The following is a 25,915-nucleotide window of genomic DNA, read 5'->3' as shown; positions in this document are numbered from 1 at the left end:
ATACAATCCATCGTCATGATTACGGCGCGTTTTATGCGCGTTTTGGATGGGAAATAAGTGGCTTTAATTTCTCTTGTCTGAGAAGAGAAGGCTTAAAAGTTTCGCCTCTAGCCCTTCGGGCTTGATTGAAACTCAATGGTTGCAGTGGTATGCAAATCATGAATAAGAGGTCAGACCGGGGAGGGGGAGTTAACAATTGGTGAAGGAGCAGAATCGGCTAAAATTCAAAATTTTCAACTGAGGAAAAGTCCCTCAAAACCCCACCCATTGTCCACAAATTTGCGGCACACCTTGATCTAGACCCTCAAGCTGAGACTTTTTTTGATTATTGTCTCAACTTTCATGCTAATGCCGACTATACCCTATCATTATATACCACTACTATAGAATATACAAAAAATTAATTTTAAAATAAACTCAACTTGGAAAATAATCGAGCCAAAAAATTGGACGTTTTTCCTAGGACCCATGGCGGAAGGTGTCTGTAGACAAACAAATTATCTGACGATCCCATTATCAAAATGCGCTGGCGGCGGTAGATCAACTATAAAAGTGGAGAAACTGGATGAATTACATTTGACTTAACTGCTTGAAAAATGAGAAAAGTACACTTTTTCAGGGCGTAGAAAATCTTCTACCCACCAAATGCCAAACTGAAATAAAAATCGTTCTCTTTATACAATCATGGACAAAATATTTGAGACAAAGAGGACTTTTAAAAACCACAAATGATTTTTAAGCAACATTTGGAAAGTAGAATTTTAACTCTTAACATGAGACTTAAAAACTTTAAAAGCTCAAATTTGCTCCAATAAGACTTGGAATATAGCCTAGAAGCCACCGAACCCCTCCAAAATTGAAATGTTCAATGAAAGAAAGTGGAAGTGCTAAAATAGCAATTCTCGTCCGAACTTTAAATTATGAAAAACGTTAAAAATACACTAAAATCTGAATATGTTTCGACCATGATTGTAGTCTACAGGGCATTCACAAACACAAATTGCTGAATATACATAAAGTTAAAACTAGTATGGAATTAAAACAATAAAATATATACTGTAGTAAGATTAGAAGTACATAAAAAAACTTAAAACAGTTTAGTTAAAAACAAACGATCTAAAAATTTCCCTATTTACCAGCGTGGAGCGCGCGAAGTCCTTTTACTATCATCATTATTTTGACTGTAGTCATCATAATTATCAGATTGAAAAGTCTGATTATCTCTCTGTGAACGCCGATATTCCCGATGTCGCTTATAATCGTCATCCCGATATCTATAATTGTTATTATGTTGACGCCCTCGATGATAATGGTGGCGGTTTCGATCGTCTCTATTATCATAGTAATTATCATAATAGTCCCTACGCCCATCTTTGTTGGGCGGTCTAAAATTTCGATCCCAATCATCACGCACGTGATGTTCTTGTTGTTGTAACGGCCGTGTTGAATCGTAATTGTCGTTTTGAAAATTTCCATCTGAATTGTAAAGTGATTTGTCTGTTATGAAATCTTCACCGTTTTTCCATTGCTCGTAACCCCTGAAAAACAAATTTTTTATTAGCGGTCAGAGCATAAACTATGGCAAAAATAATTAAGGAACGTAATTCACAGTTCTATAAACTTTATTCTAGGAGAACTGTCCGATGAAGAAAACTCAAAGTGTTGCAAATTCATCTTATTCCATATTTTCAATAATAGAAACTTATAAAAAACAATGCAAAACTTGGAATGCTAAAAAATACAATAACAAAAAACGAAGTGAATTGTATGTAAGAAACTAGTTGTGTTATTTCTGTAAGGTGTGTGTGTGTATACAAAATTCGATCGTGCAAGTGTCGTTTGATTGGTTATATCAAAGAAATATAAGAGTAAAGATTAATCTCTACTCTTATATTTCTTTGGTTATATAAGCATATATCTAGATATATAAAGAATTATCGCTTGAACAAAAATCCTAGAGCTACAAATACAAATGCATTGTTCAGCCAAAAATAATACGAAAAAGGTTTTCGCTTCTGGCGTTTTGAAGGTTTGGATACAAGTTTTTTGTCTTTCGATTTGCTTGGTTTTGTCTTAGAGGTATCTTTGTCCATATCTTTCGTAGATGAGTTTGTTGCAGTTTTCCGCTTATTCTTCTTTTTACTTTTCTTCTTTTTATCTTCAGGTTTTTCAACGTTTTCCTCGGTTACCGGTTCTTTTCTATTCATCTCTTTTTGGAGATATTTGTTTTGAGACACCAATTCAATCATTGTCTCTAACGTTAATTCTGGTTGACGTATTAGTACATTACGTAATGCATCGCTTGCATATTTGTCAATCACGTGATTTACAATCTCAACATCAGTGTTCACAAAACTACACTTTTCGGCTACCGTTCTTAACCGATCGACGTATTCTGCGAAACCTTCACCGGCACGAATAAGGGTCCGTCGAAAAATGAAATACCGATGGTAAGACACATTCGTCGAAAGCTTATCACCATGGAAATACAAAAACAAATCCGTTAGTATTGAGTCGTAATCCTCTCCAGAATGATCAATGGATTGATAAATTTCTTGCAATTCCTTTCCAGCAAAGCGAAACAAAGACTGTTTCTTTCTAGCACCAGTATACTGAAGCTTATTAGAAAACTCTTCGAATTTGTGAATCCATTCGTCCCATGATGCACTCAAATCGATAGTTTTTCTCACATTGAATGCAGACGGTCTGGTTTCATTATACTCCTCGTAACCGCTAGTAAAGAAAATGAGGAATATTGTTTTGTATGGAAGGAATAGGAATATTGTATGTATATCGTCATCTGATTGGTTTGTTGATCGACATTCTTCGTTCTGATGTCTCATTTGATGAATGTAGGTAGCAAAACGGCGCGCTGGAGATTTCCAATGGTAGATCGTGTTTGTTTGCTTTCAGGTCCTCTCCGTGTTGCAAATTTTACTACCCATATTCTTGAGTATGTGGTCATATTTTTGAAAGATTTCAATGGCAGATAACTTTATAGTAACGCTCTAATTACTTATCGAGCACTCTATGAGGAGAAGATAAAACTCTCTACAAATGGCAGGTTGTATTGTTTACCAGAGTGAAAAGAATAAATATCTTACAGGTTACTTTTACCTCTCCCTCTCGAACGATTTTAAAGGGACCTGTTTTCTTTAAAATTAGAGACCGATTGGAATTAAGGAGATAATTTTGAGAGATACTTCGAGATAAGGAAATATTCGAATAATTCATGATATGCATCACTGGGGAGTCTTCTGAGAACTTTTAAAATTTCCTACCCAATACGTCACTTAAAAAGTAGAAAAAATGACGTATTGGGTGGAAGTTTTTGAAAATTCTTGGAAGGCTCTCCAGTGGTGTATACCATGAATATAGGTTAAATCAAAGAGTACACATAAAATAATCATTCAAAACTACATTTACAGCCAATGCCACCGCACACCAAAATGAAATCAGAACGATAGTACACAGTATAATAACTTACTTTCTGGCTTTCCTTTCTTTCAAATCTTGCAAATAGTTTTCTCGTTCAATTGGATAGCCACGGGCTTTACCAACAGCTTAAATTTACATCAAATAAAGAATAAAAAGCCACCATTCAAATTCTGGTTCTAAAGACACCCCTCAAAAGAATAAGATAAGTTAACATTTTTCTTCTCTAAGTAACCAGGTTGCTAAGACTCGAGGGCTCAAATTATGGAGTCTGCATACGATTCTGTTTAAAAGTAACATAATTAGACTAAAAAGATTTCATAAAGCAAGACTATACATACCTTCTATCGCTTTTTCAGGTTCAAAGTTCAACCATTCTATCAAGTATCTTGCCAACACATACCCAGATCGATTCACACCGTGTGTGCAATGTAATCCTACTAATTCTGAGGAAAAATTAATTTGGAAAAATTTGAAGAAAAAGTTTGTAGGATTCTCGTCGAAATCTTTAGCTGACATAAAGGTAACTTCTTTAAAAATTAGCGAAATTTTGTCCACGCATAAATTTTAGATCTTCGATTTGTGTGAGCAAGAAAAGTCTACGCGTTATCTATTTAAGGAAGTAGTTACTCACTTTTACCATCAAGACCATTTTCTGATATGAAATCATTCATAATGGTTGCAAACCTGAAAATCACATAAAAAGGACAGCAAATTTTTATCATTTCCTTTGCTTTTTCAAAATGTATATATATCATTTAGTTTTTTAGGTTTGGGAAGGAGAACTTTAAATTAAAAAAAGTGATTGAAAACTAAGATCTTTAAGGATTATTTTCACAAAAAAAACTGTTTTGAAAGCAAATTTTAGCCAGTGCAGTGATACCGTAAAACCGTTGTTGATGGATATACAAACCTGTTAATAATTTCATCAGGTGGTATTTGTTGTCCAGGACATTTGATTTTATCATATTGTATATTGTGCTTGTTTTCAAATTCCTAAGAAAGCAGGTTTTGAATCGGCATTAGACCAAAATACACAATACTAAACATTTTGAGGTTACAAACAAAATGATGCAAAACCCTTAAAACATCCTTAAAAGTTTATGAAAAACATGATGCAAGAAACTTTTATCTCTTAAAGAATGAGCAGCCTTTTAGTTCCGAAATATGACTAATTTTGAGTTTATAACGTTATATTGCAGAGCTTTGTTAAGCGGTGAATCTGCAACAGGACCTGTTTATCTTTATTAGGGGCCCCCAGCGGTTTGTGTAAATGCGTGAATGGGCATGTTATTGCTTAGGGAAAAAGGTCACGTATTCGGGCTGTACACTCTAAACTAACCATATTAATTGAAATTGACCTTAACCAAAATTTTATTTGGTCTAAGGAGGTTTTCTAAGAAAATTAAACTTATATACAATCAACATGTACCCTCATATCGTAAATTTGTCTTTTTTAAACTAGTTTCTTATTTATTTCAATGACTTGTATGTGTAATTAACAAACATGTAATAAGTTTTTTTGTAATTCTTACGTGTACACCATTATAATATCGGAAAGTGAATGTGATGTCAACAACAACTGATAGCTCGAGGTCTTTCTCTTCAACTTTTGCAACTAGTTGACTCGGGGTGAACCTAACCAAAAGAAGTATTTTATATTTTATTTAGATCAAACAGGGTCAAAATTACATGCTCAACTAGGCTCAACAGAATTCTTTATGTAACTTTTGTGAAACTGGAGCCAAGCAAAATTATTTGATCAATAATTCAATAAGAAAATAATAATAATTTTTATTCATCAATAAAATTTTAAGCTCAATCTTTGAGATACCCAGCAAAGGCAAAATTTGTTTTGTGATAATTTGTAAGTTTCCAAAAAAAAAATAGTTCCATATAGGTAACTTAAAATTAAAGTTCATTTTCGAGAAAGCTGGTTTTTCAGTCAGAAAAGAAATTTCTTACTCTTTATCTTTTTCAACAAATGTGGCTTCTTCATCTGTGTTATCTTCTGGACGATTATAACGCTGAAAGATACAAAATGATCGACATATATACATGAAATTGCTTGATTTATTTTCTTGACAAACATATAAATGATAATTAGTCGTACATGTGTTCAACTTTCGTACTTTCAGAAAGCTTATAAATTTGTATTTGAAAGGTCTATGTTCAGTCTGTTTTAAGCTAATGGACAATGTTTTAACCTCCTATCAAAATTAAGTTTCTCTTTCCTCTTTCCAAATCAAAAAGATTCTTTCAAAAGTCAAAACTTGATAAATATTTGGCACACCCGGTATATTGTCAAAAATAATTTATGAGTAAAAAAATATTTGTAAAATATTATAACTTACATCTGACAAAGGAGTTTTAAAAGCAATGATTGGGGCACCTTCGATTGGTTCATTGATTGCATTGTAATCCAACCATCTACAAGAAATAATTTCGTTGAAAAATATTTCAGTAAGACTAGAGGTTTAGCTTGCAGATAATTGTACTGCCATATAATTTGCAGTTTAAAGTTCTTAATTAGGAAAGTATTTTACAATTTTCTCGACCTTCCTAATAGGCTTTCCTAATTAGGTTTCTTTCCAAATTAGGAAAGGGCCCTAAACATGAATATTTAGTTTTATAAGTAAAAAATGATCTATCAGGCTGTATCTAAAGCTCTAAAACAGCATCTAATTACATGAAAACCAGAATAAGATACTTCAGTGGGAATCAAAACTATAAAGTGAATTCATAAACATCAATTTATCAGATCTAACAAAATTAATAACTGCTTTGTCATCATTGACAATCAAACAAAGGATTTTCTGTCAAGAACCTTGTAAACATTCCAATAACTTCCGAAATAACTTTTCGAAATGATCTGCCGCAGCAAAGTTCTACCCCATTTTGCGCAGTTTCAGGATTGAGCCGAAACGCTTGCAGAACGCCCGCGAGCACTCGCACAGGCAAAAACTTTATCTAATATTTCGATGGCATATTGGCGGCCGCCCACGCTAAAGCTCTAAAGGAGCGAGCCAATATCCCATCGGAGAGGGATAGTAGTCGTCCATTGACGACATTCATCATCAGTGAAATTGATTTTTAGAGATCTGGTGCCTCAAAAAGACTGTCAAATCACTGTCGTTAGTTACCAGGTCATGAGTATGTCGGCAAAAATTACAAACAACATGGCTGATGAATTTTTCAAAAAATGTATGGTTGTTTTTGGTTTCTTTTGATGGATTTTTTGTAGTTTAACTGTACTTATCACTCCCTGAATATTAGTTTTAGTATCCAGTGTAATTTCTGTATGTGCACCAACCCAAAAAATGTGTTTCTACCACAGAAAAGTTGATAATCATAACTTTTGTTTTTGTTTGTTTTGGATGGCTGATTTTTTCTGCACTTTCTCAAATTTTATACCATTCAAAGACCAAAGAAACTAAAGCAGGTATGTTCCTTATGGGCTTAGGCTTTTATCAGTAACTTTCATGTTGTTGTCTATCTTAGACCGTCCTCCAAATATAACTGTTGTCCACCGGCCGACAACCGACAAACCGACTTCAGTGTTCCAGAACTGAAGTTTTTTGGATAAAATCTTTAGCAAACTTCACAAAAGTGTTCATTGAGGGTTGGTATTCATTTTCTATAGCTTTAGTTTTTCTTTTAGTGTTATTATAGATGATGATTATGACTTTTCTTTTCTTTCAGGCTTTTTTGTGTACAATGTTATTTATATTTTGTTTTTGCTTCTGTGATCAGTTTAAAGAAGGAAAAATACTTATTTGAGTATTTCTACATGCCCTCCTTGTGAAAAGAACGATAATATTTTACATGATTCCTTCTCCAAAAAGTTTTGTATTTGAATTTATTTCGTGAAACCTTTTGAAGTTTTTTCTAACCCAAATTTTGTCGGCCATGACACCTTCCCTGTCCAAATTGCACTCGGGCCCATTTTTCTAAAAAATTACGGGGTCAGGCGAAATTCCGTAATGTAAACCTTCCAGATGTTGAAAGTTTCCCGACCTTCAGAGCTTTAGCGTGTCGGAAGAAAATTTCTACATCCGGTGCTAGATTAGCAAAAACTTTAATCTGTCAATCATTTTCTCAAGAATATGTGAAGCGATTCTAGCTTTACGATAGTGCCGCTCATCATCAGTGGATAGTGGAGTATTCGATTATCATTATCAAAAAAAAAGGAAAAATAGAAAAGTTGAATTTTTTACTGCTCTATTCACATACTGAACTCGAAAGATCTTCTATGTGGCGTTTTTTTGCAAACTGACTTTTTTCCCGCTTTGCATTGCATTTTTTTCTGAGTCACTTCAGATTTTTCTGGTCCTTTTGGAGTCAATATTCTTTGCAATCCTAACTATACACCCAGTGACTTAATATTTTGCAGATTTCTCTATTGACAAAGATATTTTTATTTTATAAAGATTTTGATTACCAGTGATTAAATATATTTGAATAAACATAGACATTTTCACTATTTTTTAACCTTTATCTTTATTTTTAAATGCTTTTATATGTAGTAATAATGAACATTCATTTTTAATACTACTTAAATATAGAAAGATAGATAGATTTAGCTTAAGTTCTTGTGTGTAGTATTGGGTACAAAGTCAAAATATGCGTTTCCCGTAAATTTTATATTATACGAAAAGTTAGGGCTATACTGTCTATGTGCAAAATAAAATGAAATCTAACAAACAGAGCTTTGAGATATACCACCCTGAAGGAATAACTTTCCTCGTTAGGAAATTTTAAAGCATTAAAGCCCCAGACATATCTTGAAATTTTGTTTCCTATAGTGTAGAAAGAGTTTTATCAGGTTAATTTCTTTCCTTTGCTGGAAATAGAAACTTGAAACTTTCAATAGACCTTTTTGCTTTTCCACCAACCATCTTGGATTATATGCAAAAGTACAGAAACGAAAAAGCTGTGGTTGAATTTAGTTGGAAAATATGCAAAACATATATATGGAAGTTTATACAATGATAAGAAAGCCATATGGATCTTCAGAAGAAATATTATGCTCATTAAAACAATAAAAGATCAAACTTAATAATTAAAAAAAGAAATAAAATACAAAACATAAAACCTTTTAGAAAACTGCTCTTAAAGAATAGCATTATCTGTTTTGATACCATTAAAAATACACAAAGACAGAGCCAGTTTTCAGTCATGGCTGCCCCCAAGGAAAAATTATATCATTGAAACCCTACTCCTAAACTTTGTGTAACTGCCAGAAAAGCTGTTTGAAAGAGATAGAAAAACTAACGAAATTGGCTAATTTTCCGTTGTTCTTGAGAATGGAGCACGCCTGTCCCCGAGATCTCAATGATTTCTGCCATACTCTGCAAACTGGAGACAGAGTACACACATCAACCTGTGAAAACACGTAAATTGAAAGAAGTAATTATGATGTCATACCAGGAAGTTAAGATCAATGTTTTGATTTGAAATATGATGTCATTTGATCATGCTATATTCCCAGGAGATAACATGTTTTTTTTATAAGCATACAAAAATCCGAAAACAGGCTCAGAGATGCTTAGGTCAAAAGCTTAATAAGGCTGAAAAATGCTTGAGGGGATGCTTAAATCTAAAGCATAAATTTAGGGAAATACTGAAAATCCATAAGTCCAACAAGCCAACAAGCCAAAATTAGGAAAAAAACATTTTTCGTAGGCTCAAGTAATGCTTGCCATATGCTTAATTTTTCCCCATATCTGAGCCTAGATATGCTTATAAGTGCAATGCTTATAAAAAAAACATGTAATCTACTTTCAGCTGAATAAGGATTATTCTTGCACCTTTGTTGCTGCTTTTCAGTTCAAATTTACGTCTTCTAATATGTTATGGCTTTAATAAGAAGTGCTTGTTCTAGGAGACAGTATAGACTTAAAAACTCCTATATTAAGATTACGAGATTTGGAGTGCGGGCCGATTTTACTTTCTTTTTCAGTGGTTTCATTTTCGATTTCAAGTCAGCATCTTAGCAACAGGGTGCTTGCCTATAGTTACAGGGGTTTAAAGTGCAAAATAACTAAACATAGATAATTTTCCAAATCCCCCATTTCAATTAAAGCATTAAAAAATAAAACTTTTCTATGTTTCACTTTTTTGCATTAATTCTTCAAAATGAAAATATTTCATATTTTAAGTTCTTCTTTTACTGCACTTTGTTGACAATCTAACTCTTGCATCAAATTTCTGCTTTCTTAGTAAAATTGAAGATGAGAAAAAGTTTACACCTTAGGATCACAAATTGAAACAAATAAAAGAGGTGTCTAGCCATTCCAGAAAAATTTTGTTACTGTATCCCCCATCAGACGACGTGCATTTTTTAATTTTTTCTAGCCTCGGAAATAATTTTTTTTTCCAGTGGTGGTCGAAAATTGAGATAAAAATCCATGTACTTTTGCATAATGCATCAGAAATTCCACTCTTTTTTGCCTTTTTTAATTCAATTGCCTTGGAGATTCATACATTTTCTTCTCTCGCCTTGGAAATTTTGGTGAAAGCTTTTGCCCTCAGAAATCCTGTGTCATCCACACCCTGTTACAGACAAATTCTGGAATGGCCCATTTATATTATGGGAGGGTGATATTTTACAGCCGCCCGTTGGGCAAAAGGCCACAGGTGCCAAAAGAAGGGTTATGTGAAATGCGAAAATCTTATTGGTAGAAATTGAATAAATAGTCTGCAAAGGAGCGCCACAAAGTATAAATCAGTAGAAGAGACTACTTTCATTTTTGATGCAGATTTTGATATAAAAAAAGACAATTTTCTTTTAAGAAAATGTCATTCCAATATCTCAAACTGTTAAGACTGCAACCATGGGTTGTCACGAAACTTTCACAAGCAAACCTTTAATGACTTTGAATGAAGAATCATGCTATCCCATAAAAATGCAAACAAGACGACTTAAAGTCGAAAATTTCGCATAATATTTGAATATCAACGACGAAGACGCGTGAAACGTGACTCCTGCAGCATAATGGATTTTGAATGAAGCATTACACAAAATATACACATTTTATTGTACACAAAGGTCGTAGATACCCTTTTCTTATGAAAAATCTCAATACATTAAAAACAAAAAGATTCCTTAAACATGCGACTAAAAAATTCCTTTTTATAAGCGTAAAAAAGATCTTTTAATTGGGTTCAGAATAAATCAGAGAACTGCAATATACTTGAGAAAAATAATTTTAAAATTTTTTGAAAATGAAGAAAAGAAAAAGAACTTTCCATTCTTTAATTGATGCCAGAAACTTCATTTTGTGCTTTGATAACAAGTCACTTGTGATAAGACTTAATTCTTTCACTTGCGCAAAGTTTATATCAACTTCTTTCTATAACCAAAAGAATTTTCTAAAATTGAGAAAATAGCTACAGTAGTCAGAAAAATCTGTTGTATACTATCTTCGCTTTCTGATATGAATGATGGCGCACCAGCGCACCACCATCAAAATTATTGGGCTTTTCCAGAAAAAATTTGAATATTGCAGAATATTGTAGGGGGGTTGGAGGATATAACATTTTTTTGAAATTTACCCTGTGACTTTTGACCCACAGACAGCAGGTCTAACCCTCTGACAAGCATCAGTTGACTCCATGGACAATCAAAACTACCCTAAAACAGAGCAAAATTACCCCAAACAGAGCAAGTTTACCCACCCACCGGACAAGGCAAATTTTGTAGATTTTTCACTAACCCCCCCCCCTAGACACTATATTCTCCACCCCCCCCATGTATAGGCATTTTCTGAAAGAGGCCATTAAAGGCAAAAAGCAGTTGAGTAGTTGAGCTCAAGCTTCTGAAGTAGAGAATGGCAGGATAAAATCTAGCCAACTTTAAGCTTTAAAGAAATAATACTCCTTGAGATTAAAATTTTCCCAAAGTTCAACACAAAAATCCATATAAAAATATATTAACTTAAGGATACAGACTTCGGTCAAGATAGAATATGGGGATTTATTTACCACCTGTCACTCCAATTTTCCCACCACATACTAATTGACTAAACCTCACTAAAAGTGATGCAATTATTTTCTGATGCTATAATAGACCTTTAAAATTAATTATTTCTAGCTTGACCGTAAATCTTTCAAAATCATAAAATAAATGTTTACACACCAGTGAAAGTAGTAAGTGCTAAAAACAGTAAAAGAATCAATATTATACGTAATTGATTAATGGCCCTTCTAGAAAATCACAACAAAGAATCCTTTATGCTCTAACTGCATACCATTAAAACAAACCCAATCTCTTGCTGGTTATCCCGTAAAATATATATATAGGGGAGAGATTCCAGAAAAGTATCAAGAACCTTAGTGCGGAAATGGGAATCTCACACTGGAGTTTTTAATGATTCAAAATGAAAATCAAGATCGATGAAGTTTGATTGGAGCTCAATTAGTTTGATTTATTACCTTGGTTGCCCATTCTTGTTACACTCTGATGGCTTATTAGTAGACACCAACGCTAAAGCTTAAAGAGCAGGCCAATATCTATCATCCCATCGGCCAAGCGATGTCAATCGAACTGTGTGATTACCGAACCAAATCCAACAGTCATCGAACCAAGAAATTCCGGTTAGTTTGATTGATGTACGATGTGTTTGATTGAGCTGGTTGCGCTAACAATAACTGGAATCATTTGAGCTACAAAAACACTGATCGAACTTAATCGAACTGCAATGTAAGTAATCAAACTTTATAATCAAACATCAAACTGAAGATTTTCCGGCAAAGTTCGATTACTGCTATAATCGATAATCGAACACCTATCGTTCGATTTCGTTCGATGAAATGGTTCAATTACCAAAATCGGTTTGATAGGGTTCGGTTGATCATCGCCTGGCATCGGGGAGGAAAAGCTGGAACCTTTACTTAAACCAAACTCATCGAACACCAATCAAACAATCAAACTTCATGAGATAAAAAACTGTCATCAAACTTATATAATCAAACTAATCAAAAAATTGTCTTACCAAATTAGGCTCAGTAATCGAACAGCTAAATCGTTTAATTTCGTTGGATAGCTTGACAGTTCGATTATGAAAATAATTGCTGAATTTCAATTGACATGATTTCTAGGAAATACATGGTCATGGAAAAACTTGCTAAACCAGACTGTTTGTCACAACTGGTTAATATTTAACACATAACTATCTGGTGAAAAAAGGAAAAAAAGATCATACCTGTGCTGTTTGTAGTTTCAGTAAAGAAGAGGGTTCTAGTGGGTTTTTATGTGTGAGTGAAGTGTTGTTGTGTGTAAAATTAACTCTTTTTGTACTACGTACTGAGTATTATATATTTATTGGTGCATTCACTAACTACACAAACATAAAATACTTAGTAGTAAACGAATAATAAACCTCTAAATACTCTACAAAAGACCAGAAAACATGATAAAAATTTATACAGGTAAAGTTTCAAAGAGGCAAAAGCATACGTGCAATCAAGCAGCCATTAAAAAATTCTCATGATGAAGATAAATGTTTACAAAGGCTTGGTTACACTTCTTGCACTAGCGTATTTTAATTATTAAGAAAAGCGCTGTTTTTTATCTTTGTGAGTGAGTCCACTTTTAGAACATTGGCCGTAGTACGCCCGCAGCCAAACGCCCACGCCATAATTTGCGCCCCAAAAATTTTCTCGCCACACACACACACACACAAGCGAGATTATGTAAATTCGATTTCTAGCGCTACGGCGAGTGCTGGGGTTGGTGATGTCACGACGGCCCGGGTAAGCAAATTCGACTTATCGGGAAAACTTGGTGTCAACTTTGCTTCAGACGGTAAAAACAACAAATTACCGTCTGCCTGTTTCGGTTAGGATCTAAACTCAAAAATATTTATTTTCTCCGGGAAAGCTTGTACCTAAATGGTTAGGGTCTTGGCGAAAACATAAACATAAACAAAAAAAAATTTTTCCTAGAAACCAGAAAATTTTTTTGTGGAGGTCCTGATCTGATCCAAAACTTTACTTTATTTTGCACAAAAATGGACAATTTTTTCGAAACTTTCAAACTGTAAGTATCAAAATCATCATCTTTTAGTGATAAGAATTTTGTTTGTTTTTGCTTTCTGCTCTTTTTCTTAAATAAAGTCAAGTAGTGTTTAAAAAAAACATTGTTTGCAGTATAAAGAAAATGAATGAAATTAGCTTAATATCAATCTTTAAACATTATTTTGATTATATATTTTTTCTTTTTTAGCTCTGCTTCAAAAGAAAATCAACCACCAACACCACCCCACTTCGAAATCATTACCACCACACCAACGTCATCAAAGAAATTCCAAACAGTCACCCAACAACATGAACGTAATAACAGTAAAGTCATGATGCCACCTGTCAATTTGACAAAAATTTTTACAAATTCTGCCAGGAAACCCTTGTTCAATGTTCCATTTCGTACCAATGTTCCTGTGTCTGTACCTTTTCGTCCATTGATTTGTCCTGCTGCCAATGTTATTGTTCCTGTTTGCCGTCCCTCCTCTGTAGCTGTATCAACTGTTGCCCACCCTGCTGTGTTTTCAACTATTCAAAGTAATGTCGTGGATATGTCAGGGTTCCCAGCACTTAAGAGAAATATTTTTCCCTGACTTTTTCCAAAAAAAAGTCCTTTTTCCATGACTTTTAGATTGACCAAGGTGCCTTTTTCCCTGACCAGAGCAGAATATTGGGCCTTTTTCCCTGACCGTTCGCCCCAACAGTATTTTGAAAAACACCATATTGAGATAAAAAAATAAAACTTAACACAATTTCAATACATATATTTTTTAAAAAGCGAGTCTACTAAAACCCCACTAAAACCAGGATACAAAAGGGGTACCGTCGTATGTAAAGATGAACGTACTATCATTTGAATGAAAACTTTCCTCTTTCTAAAAAGATTTTCTTCAATATGCATCATTGCTGATAATCCTTTCTTCATTCCAAGATAATAAACATTACTTTTGTCAATTTACATTCATTTTAAGAAAATAGCTCCTAATTTGGTCACTCATTTTATTCACAACTCATTATAAATATTATTAGACACGTGCAATTTATATCATCACGTAGCAAATTTCAAAACTAGGATGAATGGGAAAACATTTTAGGTTTGCTAGATTCAAAAACTTTATCTTATAGGCTCTACCTATACACAGGCCGAAAAAACTATACCCTGTAATATCAAAACTAAAACCATATCATACAGCTATATGAGCTAAAAATATAATCCAACAGTTGAATTTCTAACTTAAAAAGTGAATAATAACGTTTAAGTTCGCTCAAAAAATATTCTGAGATCTACTTAAGTTTTTGGCGTTTTGCTTCTATTTGTGTATGCAAGTCATCAAGGTCCTCATTGAGTTCATTCTGTCTTCTTTTTAAAGCATTAGCCTTATAGTAATCAAAGAGACCATTTCGTTTGGGCGTTTTTCTGCCTCACTGACTAAATTGACGAAATCACTGTCGAGTGACTGACAAGTCTTTTTGATTTTAGATTCCTTTGCAACAAGCTCATCAATCTCTCTTTGGAACGAAATAAAAGAAACTAATGAAGAGATAAGTAAAACAAAACTGTCAGAACTGTGGACTAAATAAATATCACAGAGCTTACAATACACCAATACTTACTGGCTGATAAAATACCTGCAAAAATGAAAGATGAAAAGGATAATATCATTTCAATTATCATTTGTAATTTGGAGTTGACTGATTTTGGAATTCCCTGACTTTCCCTGACTATTCCAAAAAAAGTTCCCTGACTTTTCCCTGACTTTCACTACTTTTTCTAAATTTTCCCTGACTTTTCCAGGTTTTCCCTGACTTTTTCCAAAAAAGCTACTTTTTCCAGGTTTTCCAGGTTTTCCCTGACCGCTGGGAACCCTGTATGTCTTCCTGTGTTTCGTCTCTGTCGTCATCATCGTTTGAAGTCAACAACAACAAACAACCATCATCAAAACCTCGATCTCGATTTACATTTGATGAGCAGGTTTCCTTATGCAAAGAGGTCATGATGACAAATTTATTTTCTTTTCCAAAAGGTTCTCCAAAAAGAACACCTATTTGGGAAGAATTAACCAGCAAGATGTCTGTGATAACTGGAAGGCCCCTTAAACGTCGATTTATACGCGAACATTTTAATGAACTTTTCAGTGAGTTCAAAATTAAACAAAATTTGCAAATTAAAGGTAGTGGCATGAATGACCCTACCCCAACAGAACTGGATGAATTATTACAAAATTTGCGGGATATTGAGAATGACGGAAAACTTGAAAAAGAAGCATCACAAGCAAAAGAAGAAAAGGCGAAATTAAAGCGGAAAACATTGTGCGAAACTATTGGAGAGACAAAAACTAGAGAGGAAGCACCTAAGAAACCACGTCAGGAAAGATCAGACAAAAAGGTGGAAAATCGAGAGACCGTATTAAATTTTGTGAGGGATAAATCAGAGAGAGAACTAGATTTGCGAGAAAAGGAATTGGCCATCAAAGAGAGAGAGTTGGCTCTAAAAGAAGAACTGTACAGGCAAAACACATTCTTGATAAAGTCTATGCAACAGACAATTGATGACCAGAAAGAAATTATAGACAAACTTTTGAATAACAGAGAAGCTTGATTTTTCAGGCCCTCTATTTTCAAAATTTTGCCTTTAATTTTCTTTCAGTTCATTGTGTCTGGATCTTTTTTTTTTACAAAATTAAAATTAAACAAATTATGTGTCTGCATCGACTAAATCAGGATTGTGTTTTGTCTGCTGCTTTCAGACGTGATGTCTAACCTCCGTTCAACATGTTTTCACTACACTCATACAAACGCCTGATTGCAAACAACTCTTGGCACGTTTTATCGCATCCAATCAGATTCTAGTATTTTGTCATTTTGATTGCTCTTGGGAAAAATGTAAATGTTATTGCTTTTGCCTTTTGATAACAAAATATTTTTCTCGCCTTGGGACTTCTACGAAAAGTCTTCAGCAAAGGCAATCATGTTTTTACTGAGTTTGTTTGCAACTAAGATAATAGTATACATCTTTAAATTTATTCTATTTACTATGTATTTAAAATTTGTATTTATTTTAAATCAATTTATGTATATGTTATTGAATTGTACAAGATAGAAAGAAATTATTATTTTATTGATTTTAAGAATTTAAGAATTATTTATTGTTAAATTGATATATTTATGATATGGATTATAGTTAAAGATCATTAAGTCTTGATATTTTGTTGTAATTTAAGGTAAAAGATATTATTTTTATAAGCCTGAAACTATATTTTTAAAAATTTAAAATATCTATCGTTTGATTTCAAATATTTTAGTGGAAGAATACTGTAATGTAGTACAGTACGAAAAGAAACTTAATCAATCAATATCTTGTAATCTGCTTATCTCTTATCCCTGAACCTTTGATTATTCGAATAGTATTTGTTTTCCTAAATTTAGAAAAAGAACTGAATTTCGACCATTAAAGGATCATGTATTTTCCCATGGAGGTATAAAGAAAGACAGGAGAAGCATGCTATTGTAACCAAGCTCGCCCTACGATTAAAAAAGTTACGATGTATGCATGCTCATAATCTCATATATCGTGCATTTTTAATGAGCTCTTTTATCCATAGGTTAAATCTTATTGGCTCATTTAAGCTTTAGAAATTAGATGAGACGAGATTCATTGTTTCTGACATCAGTGTAAGGGCTCAATGTCACCTTTGGATAGTGTTTTCGTGACGTAGACACTCGCCGTAGCGCTAGAAACCGAATTTACATAATCTCGCTACACACACATAGAAAGACGATCGTAATACTTTCGCTATGCGAAATTAATAATGAAGAAAATGAGGAATGTTTGAAAATTCTCATAAAAAAACGCTTCTGAAATATAAATATTTCAAAGTTTGACCACAAAAGAAATAAGAAAATAAACATAGTACTGTTATTCTTACCTTTCTGGAATTCTTGACCCCATTATTTTCTATTCTCATTTGCTGAATGAGCAAGTAGATGGTAGAGCTGGAGATGGAGACCAGTCCAGTGTGAATTTTTTCTTTTGTTGACAAAGAACTTTCGGTTTCTATAAATGATGATATGGCGCTTCATTTAGATGCGCCAAATAAAGAATATATATTCAAAACGAGGCAAAGTCAAAATGCCGCAAAAGCAGTGAGTCGAAAATTTTCGGCATGGACTGATGGTAGTTTTGCAAGTCTTTGTAGGAGTCTGCTCTCTGGTCTCTCTCCTCTCACATCCTCTTTGAAGCCAAATAGTCAATATATACTCGTATTTCATTGTTGAGGTTAATTTATTTTGTTTCTATTTAGATTTTTAATCAAATATGCCTTATCAGCCACCCCCAATGCAAAGTGGACCATCATGTTTTGATCGCATGAAAATGGGCTTCATGATCGGATTTGCTGTTGGAATCAGCTCTGCTGGATTATTTGGTACATACTCTGCTCTAAGGTAAACATATTATTTTTTATCTATAGCTAAGGAGGGCAAATTGTAATAGTGGTTGGAAGAGCTTGTTGCCTCTCCCTGCCACGCCACGTCTAAACTAAGCGAAAAAATGGAAGTGATAAGTACTCTTAGGTTCCAAAAAAAAGAGGGGGGGGTTTGGAAAATTTTCAAAATTTTAATAAACAGGGGGGGGGTCCTAATTGCAAGGGGGTTGGAAAATCTACTTCTGAAAACCCTAAAATAAGGTAAATATAGGCTAAAATCAGGTTGTTTAGAGCAAAATAAGTTTACTTTGAAAGCTGAATGAAAATGTTATTAGAAATTAATAAAAAGGGGGGTCCTTATAAGGTCCGGGGGGGGGGGGGGGAGGGTTGGAATACTTTCAAAAATTAACAAGCGGGGGGAGCCGTTTATTTGGAACCTAAGATTAGTTGGGCTGCATTTGTTACACGCTTTTTTTTTTACACGCTTTTTTTTATAAGAATGGTGTAAATCCATTTCATCATGCATATTCCTAACTTTTTTGGGAAAATCATCCTTAAATATTTTAACAGCATTTTCTTAAAGGTTAGGGTTTTAATTCAGAGTAGATTTACACGTTTCTTTTTATTAGAACCTAGTTTATAAGAACATATAGGCTGAAATTCGTCCAAAAATTAAGAACATCTTAAGAACATGCCCAGCCTCAGTTTGGAAAAAAATGACAGGAAACTACAATTTTTTCCTCTTTTTAAGCAGTTTTAACCAAATTTAGGGGTGGATCTTCAAAAAATCGAGAGTCAAATATTGTCCAAATTTTGCCAAATTTAAGTGCTCTTTATTTTGTATCATATTGTCGATTTAGAGTAGTCTGAAAAATTAAAAACGCATTTAAGAACATTTTAGGCTGAAAATTGCTAAAAGAAATAAGCACATCCAGGCTCAGCCAAATTTTAGGTGTTCTAATAAAAAAAAAACGTGTAACATTTAGTACCTATGTCTCAACAGGTCTCAAAATTCCATGATGGTGATATTCTTACGGTAGCATATTCTTAATTTTTTGGCCATTTTCATCATCTTATTAAGTGTATTCTTATAAAAAAAAGAAGTGTGTATTTTTACTCATTCTGTCAACAAGATTTCTGTTTTAAATTTTCTTAAAACTTTCTTTGTTACAGAATGGGTTTGAGAGGAAGAGAATTGATGTCAAATGTAGGCAAAGTTATGATTCAAGGAGGAGGAACTTTTGGGACATTCATGTGTATTGGAACTGCCATTCGATGCTGATAAAACAATTAGAATTTATTATTTTTTTGTTGTACATAATAAGCAAATTTTTTAGAAAAAGAAAATCAATTACTAGCACATGAAAGAAACTGTTCTATTTTTTAATGAGTTTATTATAGACTTTTTGCTAGGGGTTTGCTAGTTAGGATGTGTCATGTTAAATAATTAAAAACTCTAGCCACAAAACAACCCGGGGGGGGTACTAGGGTTGCGAGCTGACGGGGAGGGGGTTGTACTTTTACGGTGTGACGGGATTGGCCCTTTTTTAGTACGGTATTACTCTTAAGTGCCAAATAAACGGCCCCCCCCCCCGCTTGTTAATTTTTCGAAAATTTTCCACCCACCCTGGACCTTATTAGGACCCCCCCGTTTATTAATTTTAAAGAATATTTTCAACTGTCAAAGAGAAGGACCCTTATTTTGCTCTAAATAGCCTGATTTTAGCCTATATTTACCTTATTTTGGGTTTTCAGAAGTAAAATTTCCCACCCCCTGGCAATTAGGTCCCCCCCCGTTTATTATAAGATCTCGAAAATTTTCCAACCCCCCCGTTTATTCGAACACCCCCCCCCCCCCCGTTTATTTGGCACCTAAGAGTACGGGATTTGACGAAAAAAAGAGACGGGAAAACGGTATGTTAAAATCAGACGGTGACGGTATTTAGGTACATTTTTGCCCTGTATAAGCCGGTGTGACGGTGTTATTGTTTTTTCAATTTTCGGGATTCCGGGATTCAGCAAAAATTTAGACGGGAAAACGGTATTCTAAACCCCTACAACCCCCCCCCCCCCTGACGGGGGTGGGTCGCCCGACTTTCGACCCTCAGGCCCTTGGCGGGACTAAAAGGGAGGGAAAAAAGACAAATTTGTGAATTTTACGACCCTACTAATTGGGACAAATTTGACCTACTAAATGCTTCCTTGTGTTCCATTTTTTTATTCTACTTCTATTGATCAAATTTAAAATGTAAACACTATTTTTTTTCATTTTCACGAGTTATCATTAATTTACTTACACATGAAAGTTTATATAAAAAATAAAATTATAAAAGTACTGACTAAGAGTTAAAATGATCATGTCATCATATTTTGGTGAAAGTTGAATCTGTTAGTCCCGACGAAGTTACTTTGATATACCTTTCGGTAATTGGTTCTTACAAAGTAAACAAAGTATGGCGCACAATATGAGCATATTTATTTTTCTTATAAGCATATACTTTATAAGAATCAAATCAATAACTATTGATAGACGGTAATATACCTTTCGGTAATTAGCTCTTACAAAATAAACAAGAGATGGCGCACAATACGAGCTCATTTATTTTTCTTATAAGCATTTACTTTATAAGAATCAAATCAATAACTCTTGATAGACGGTAATATACCTTTCGGTAATTAGCTCTTACAAAATAAACAAGAGATGGCGCACAATATGAGGATATTCATTTTTCTTATATAAGCATTTGCTTTATAAGAATCAAATAAATAACTTTTGATAGACGGTGATATTACCTTTGTTTATTAGTTATTAAAAATTAAACAACAGTTGTTCTTAAATTGGTCTCTTTTTTTAGCGATTTTAAGCCTCGTTGTTCTTGTAAAATTGTTTCATCAAGGCTCGATGTAAAGTAGATTTCAAATTGGCTTCAATCTCTACTTCTTGTTTTTCCTATGTAGTTTAAATTCTAGGCGAAATTTTCGACTTTAAGTCGTCTTGTTTTTTCTGTTTTCGCCTATTCAATATTTCTTCAGAGAATTCAGCCCCCTCAATTTCATTTTTGGTAATATTAGACCTGAGTTTATGAGTTAAATGTTGAGAGGTATTTTCTTCTATATCAGCAAATTAAACCTTGTCCAGATTATGATTCATCAGCTTCATAACCAATAATTATTTTTCTGATTTCAGATTCGTACCGGAATAACAGTTCTTTCAATAGGAGGACCAGAGTTATTATATTTTCCAGTAGCATAACCAATGGTATCTTTACAAACAGGAAGCAATCTTGTAGAATCACCATAAGTTGTTCCAAAATCGAATCGCCTCTCTAAAAGAAACAGTTTTATAAAAATAATTTGTTGGATATTAAAGGTTTTATTTTCATATAAGTGTTCCCGTTTCATATCAGACACATATTCCATATCAGGACAGTGTCTGCTTATTGTAATTTGTGCTGATATAAGCGAAAAAAATGGCTTTCTTTTCCTCTTTCTGACCAATCTTGCTCCATATTGTGTCAATCCAAAGTGAAAAAGCTTGTAAATTAAAATTGACGAGTAAGCAAACGATACAGTATCACTCTTATTTAAAAACAAAACCTACTCAATCACAATCTACTGAACATACTCTACACTAATCTCGCCTAAATCGTCTAAAAAAGCGTGGCAAATACAAGAACGCTAACAGAGAATTTTTATAAAAATGCATTTCATTTTCAAGTCAGCTGTCTATTCCACTTTATTAAATTGCTGTTTATTTCGAAACACGTTTGTTCGGAACTCCAGCGGTTTAAAGGGGAACTAAACATTTTTTGAGGTCATGCTTTTTTTGTCTCCAAGAACTACACAACACAGTATAATTTCCACTCTCAATGTCTTTCCTATTTTGAATAAAACCTTTTTCAAAAATGAACCCCCACTTTACACATGTTTGTGACGTCATATCGTTCATATTTTCTATGAATTTTGTGTATGTTCATCAACTTTAAAGCTTCATATTTCGTGAACAAGAAATAATAGGAAGATAGTAAAATCATTTTTGATTTCAGGAAGGATTCAGTTTACGTGGACTAAATTTGGGATATTCAGCTTATTCCAATAAAAAGTTCAATTTTTTCAATCGACTCTAAAATCATTTTCACTCACTTGTTTTCGAAAGTTCAAACATAGTTTTACTCCACTCAAAAATGGCTTTTTAATGAATTCTGTCTCTTGGTTAAACCATTTGTGGATAAAAAGTTATGGCTACACTAAAAAAGTTAAAAGTTCTCTATCAACTAAAAGTAAGAGCTTTTCCAATTACTTTCTGAACGTGTTTACGTCAAACACATGGTTCGACCTATTCCCCTAACAAAATAGGGGGGGGGGTTGTAGGGGTTCGAAATACCGTTTTCCCGTCAAAATTTTTGCTGAATCCCGGAATCCCGAAAATTGAAAAAATAATAACACCGTCACACCGGCTTGTACAGGGCAGAAATGTACCTAAATCCCGTCACCGTCTGATTTTAAAATACCGTTTTCCCGTCTCTTTTTTCGTCAAATCCCGTAATACCGTACTAAAAAAGGGCCAATCCCGTCACACCGTAAAAGTACAAACCCCCCCCCCCTAAAATACGCATTGCTTTAAAAAGATTAGATTTTCTGTAAACATAAAGAGCTATATCTTTTGATAGAGAAGTTTTTAGAGAAAAATATTTTCAGAGGTCATTCCTTGGAAGTATGTGATGTGATTTAGGTATTTTCAAAAAAATGTTTAGTTCCCCTTTAAAGAGTAAAATATGTGTCCAGTAGGGACTATTACAGGTCAATTGTACAAGGTGATCAACTCCTTTTCGGTAAAGAACCATTCACTTTGAGGTTATTTCTTACGTGGAACATATCCAGTGTAATTGGGCACCATTCCAAGTCTCTTGTTGTATACAAAACTGTCTCGAGAGTTCGAAAGATCCGGTGGAGGCCATGTTTTTGTCTTTGAGCTGAAAGTTTAAAACATGAAAAGATAAATGTTGATCATAGAAAATTTTGACAAAGGTATTCTACAATTAATGTAAAGAAGAATAAGATCGTAATGGAGAGGTTTTTCGTCTTTGGGATTCTTTTGATTGAGGCACAGAAGCGTAGCTATTTGTTTTTATTTAGTTTGGTCGGGGATAAGGTAAAAATTGCAGAACTTTATTTAGAACAGGGATATATAATAGCGGAGCTGGATGAAGGACAAGAATTCCTTAGCAGATTTCGTTGTCTTTTCTATTGTAAACTATTCATAATAGAATTCCATCTGTCCCCTTGAGTGTTCTGTTTTTATAAGAAAAATGAAGCAGACAAAGTAGTCATGCAGCCTTGTAAATGAAATCTAATTTTATCAGCGTGTGTTATGAATTTGAGAAGCTTTCATGATTTCTCTTTAAAATTTTCGGATGTAAATATTTTGACAAATATATTGTTTCAATTGAATTTTTTCCATAACCAGACCATACCGACTCGCTATCTGAAAAGATCAGTTAGAAAGTGAGGCACCCCGCGGTGTAGCGCGGTATTTCAAATGAAAAAGTGCTATTTATAATCTTACAGAAAAAATTTCTTATAACTTTACAATGAAAACAATGTTTTGCATTTTTTTAAATTGTCATTCGCCAGTGTTTTACAGACCCTCTGGATAATTAAAAGTTTTTAATCGTAAAGGATAAATGCAGCAGCAGAATCATTGGCTAAAAGGAAATCCAAATTTCAAGAGTTTGGAGCAAATAATCGCAAACGATCAAACCCAATATAGCATCTGACGAGGAAAAGTTTCAAAAGTTACTTACTGTTTATCTGGCTGCGATGACTTTGAGAATTGCAATGTTCCCAAAGGTTGAGTGCTGTTTCGTTCTTCTTGTAATCGAGTCTCCAGTGAATTGGTGTAAGCATGTCTTGTCCAAATACTATAACGTGATCCCAACTTGTGCTCCTCATTCCTTGGTACATATCCTTTGTACCCTGGCATGGGTGCCTCAGTAAACGAACGCTTTTCATCTGGAAATAAAATCAAGGGAAATTTATTTACCTTTTTTCTGTTTTTTTTTTTTTTTTAATAAGCATAATGTTCATAAGCATATCATAAGCATATCCAGGCTCAGTGTTTTGGTAACTGACAGAAACTTCTTTCACTCTTACTTTAGTGTACTGTAGAGGTATACATAGTTTCTACCCCCCCTACATTTAGGGGGGGGGGGTCTTGGGTTTTGATGAACCAAAAGCAAGGGCTGGTGTTAAAAGTATGACTTTCCTAAGGGGGGTTGTCAGTTAATTAAGTGGTGGGTCTTATTACCTAAGGAGGGTCTTCTTAGATAAGAGGGATCTTCCTTGAATTATGCGAAATTCCAATTTTTTCATTTATACTGATTTTCTAAGGGGGGGTGTGAAATTTTAAATGAATTTCCTAAGAGGGGGTTAGCACTTAAGGGGGGGGGGGGGTCCTCTTACCTAAGGGGGGGGGGGGTCGTGACCCCTCTAGAAACTATGGAATATTATGTGAAAAATCATAACACGATAGAACAATAGAATGCTATGTTTAATGCGAGCCTGATATAGGGGTAGACACTTGCTTATAAAAAAACATGTATTTATTTTGGTGAATTTTTCTTTAAAATTTCGGCCTCGTCAAAATAGGTTTCTGGTAAAATTTAAAATTCTTTAGGCATTTTGATGAGCGCCATAGTTAGTTTTGCACGAATTAGTTTTTTAAGGCAGTTCAATTTACAAGAAAACAAGGCATGTGCCTTATATTATTGGTATTAAATTTTTTGAAGGAAAATCTTTTTTTCGAGGAAACGTGTTTCACGTGTATCAAATTTCGCAAATTGGGTATTTTCAAAAAGTGGGAATAAAGCAAGAAAATGACCGATTTCGCTTGAAACGCAACGTATTGGGTGTAAACACACCAAAAATAGTAACAAAACTAGTGGCAAAAATAGTAACTAAGTGTAACAAATAAGTATTTTCGATTTTCGGATTATTTTGAATTTTTTTTAGCGTGTATTTAATTTCGCGATTTTGCATTTCTGAAAGATTTAAACGGTATTAGATTTCGCGAAATTTGACCTAAAAAATCGCGAAATTAAGTACCCGCGATAATGCAAAATTTTGTATGAATAATTCTGTTATTACCGTTATAAAAACTTCGAACTTATTGATCTAACTTATTTTCACTTTCATTTTTTTGATCAAATTTTGGGGGGCAACTCCAACTGACAGTCCCATCCCTCTCCAGATGCTTACTCTATGGGTGAAATAGGAAGATACTCGAAGGATTAATGCAACTTACCGAAATATTTCCCATAGTTTGCGTACGCGTATCTCACGTTTACTCCCGGATGCGTTGGATCGGGTGGTGGATAGTCTTCAGATAGTCGAAGCTTTGATAACGAACGAACTGTATCCGTCAATTCGTCTTTGGCGACTTGTCCTTTCATAGCTTGATGTTTGAATTGGGCAATGGAGGATTCAGTACCCTCTTTGTATGTTTTACCATATGTAAAATTGTGGTGAGGAACATAACCTGAGAATGATAAAAATACTTATTTAATACACCTTTTCGACCGCAGTCGCACGGTCAGGCACCACCCTAAACTCAATTCAATCCTTTTTTTTACACTTTTTTCTATTGTCTCTAGTTTCTTTGGGGGGGGGGGAGAAACTGGGACGGTAATTGTCAGCTACGGTCGAAAAGGTGTATTCCAAGTCGCAGTTCCCAATATGTATTTAAGCAAAATTAAATGAATAAGTGATAAATCTGTTTGTTTTTTATGTCCGGTGTATAGTTAAAATTCAAAGCAATCAGCAGTTTGCTCGTTTTGACAAAATTTAATCCACAAAATATTTGTAATATTGTTTTTTCCGACAGGCAAAAGCCAGTCTAAATCTTTTAGTGAAAATCTTTATTACTTGGTTGATTACATTTTGCTTGGAAATACAAATAGATTTTCGTAATCTCCCTGGCGAAAAATTTTTATTTTGCCGAAAAATTAAATTCGATTGTGTAATTCTCATAATAC

General features: G+C 33.9%; 3 protein-coding genes across 4 annotated transcripts in view; 1 reads left to right on the top strand and 2 right to left on the bottom strand.

Annotated features, from left to right (window-relative positions):
- Positions 1-937: 937 nt before the first annotated feature.
- On the bottom strand, positions 938-17,508 carry LOC136812569 (RNA/RNP complex-1-interacting phosphatase homolog). 2 transcript variants are annotated; one of them, XM_067069098.1, is made up of 9 exons: positions 17,385-17,491; positions 5,790-5,865; positions 5,401-5,462; positions 4,971-5,073; positions 4,349-4,431; positions 4,070-4,122; positions 3,777-3,881; positions 3,488-3,563; positions 938-1,538 (listed from the first exon to the last, which is right to left on the bottom strand). In XM_067069098.1, exons 1-9 carry the CDS (start codon positions 17,405-17,407, stop codon positions 1,133-1,135), a joined length of 987 nt encoding a protein of 328 aa, XP_066925199.1. In that variant the 5' UTR covers positions 17,408-17,491; the 3' UTR covers positions 938-1,132. The 2 variants fall into 2 exon arrangements, with proteins under 2 accessions (XP_066925199.1, XP_066925198.1); XM_067069097.1 differs by lacking the exon at positions 938-1,538 and adding an exon at positions 1,900-2,733 and having other exon boundaries at positions 17,385-17,508.
- A 220-nt stretch (positions 17,509-17,728) lies between these two features.
- LOC136812578 (reactive oxygen species modulator 1-like) lies at positions 17,729-19,253 on the top strand. The gene is made up of 2 exons (XM_067069105.1): positions 17,729-17,901; positions 19,056-19,253. Exons 1-2 carry the CDS (start codon positions 17,774-17,776, stop codon positions 19,162-19,164), a joined length of 237 nt encoding a protein of 78 aa, XP_066925206.1. The 5' UTR covers positions 17,729-17,773; the 3' UTR covers positions 19,165-19,253.
- Positions 19,254-20,080: 827 nt separating this feature from the next.
- Positions 20,081-25,915, bottom strand: part of LOC136812572 (ciliary microtubule inner protein 2B-like) — a 29,468-nt gene continuing 23,633 nt past the window's right edge. The window contains exons 4-7 of the mRNA XM_067069101.1: positions 25,186-25,419; positions 23,687-23,894; positions 22,749-22,855; positions 20,081-21,208 (exon numbers count right to left, since the gene is read on the bottom strand). Of these exons, the coding sequence (XP_066925202.1) occupies positions 21,066-21,208; positions 22,749-22,855; positions 23,687-23,894; positions 25,186-25,419 (692 nt within the window). The 3' untranslated portion in view covers positions 20,081-21,065. The remainder of the gene's footprint in view (positions 21,209-22,748; positions 22,856-23,686; positions 23,895-25,185; positions 25,420-25,915) is intronic.

This window comes from Clytia hemisphaerica, unplaced genomic scaffold, assembly GCF_902728285.1.
Source record: "Clytia hemisphaerica strain Z4C2 unplaced genomic scaffold, Clytia hemisphaerica genome assembly, whole genome shotgun sequence".
Lineage (NCBI taxonomy): Eukaryota > Metazoa > Cnidaria > Hydrozoa > Leptothecata > Clytiidae > Clytia > Clytia hemisphaerica.
Note: the sequence above shows the minus strand (reverse complement) of the source record. Positions and strands in the feature narration are given on the sequence as shown.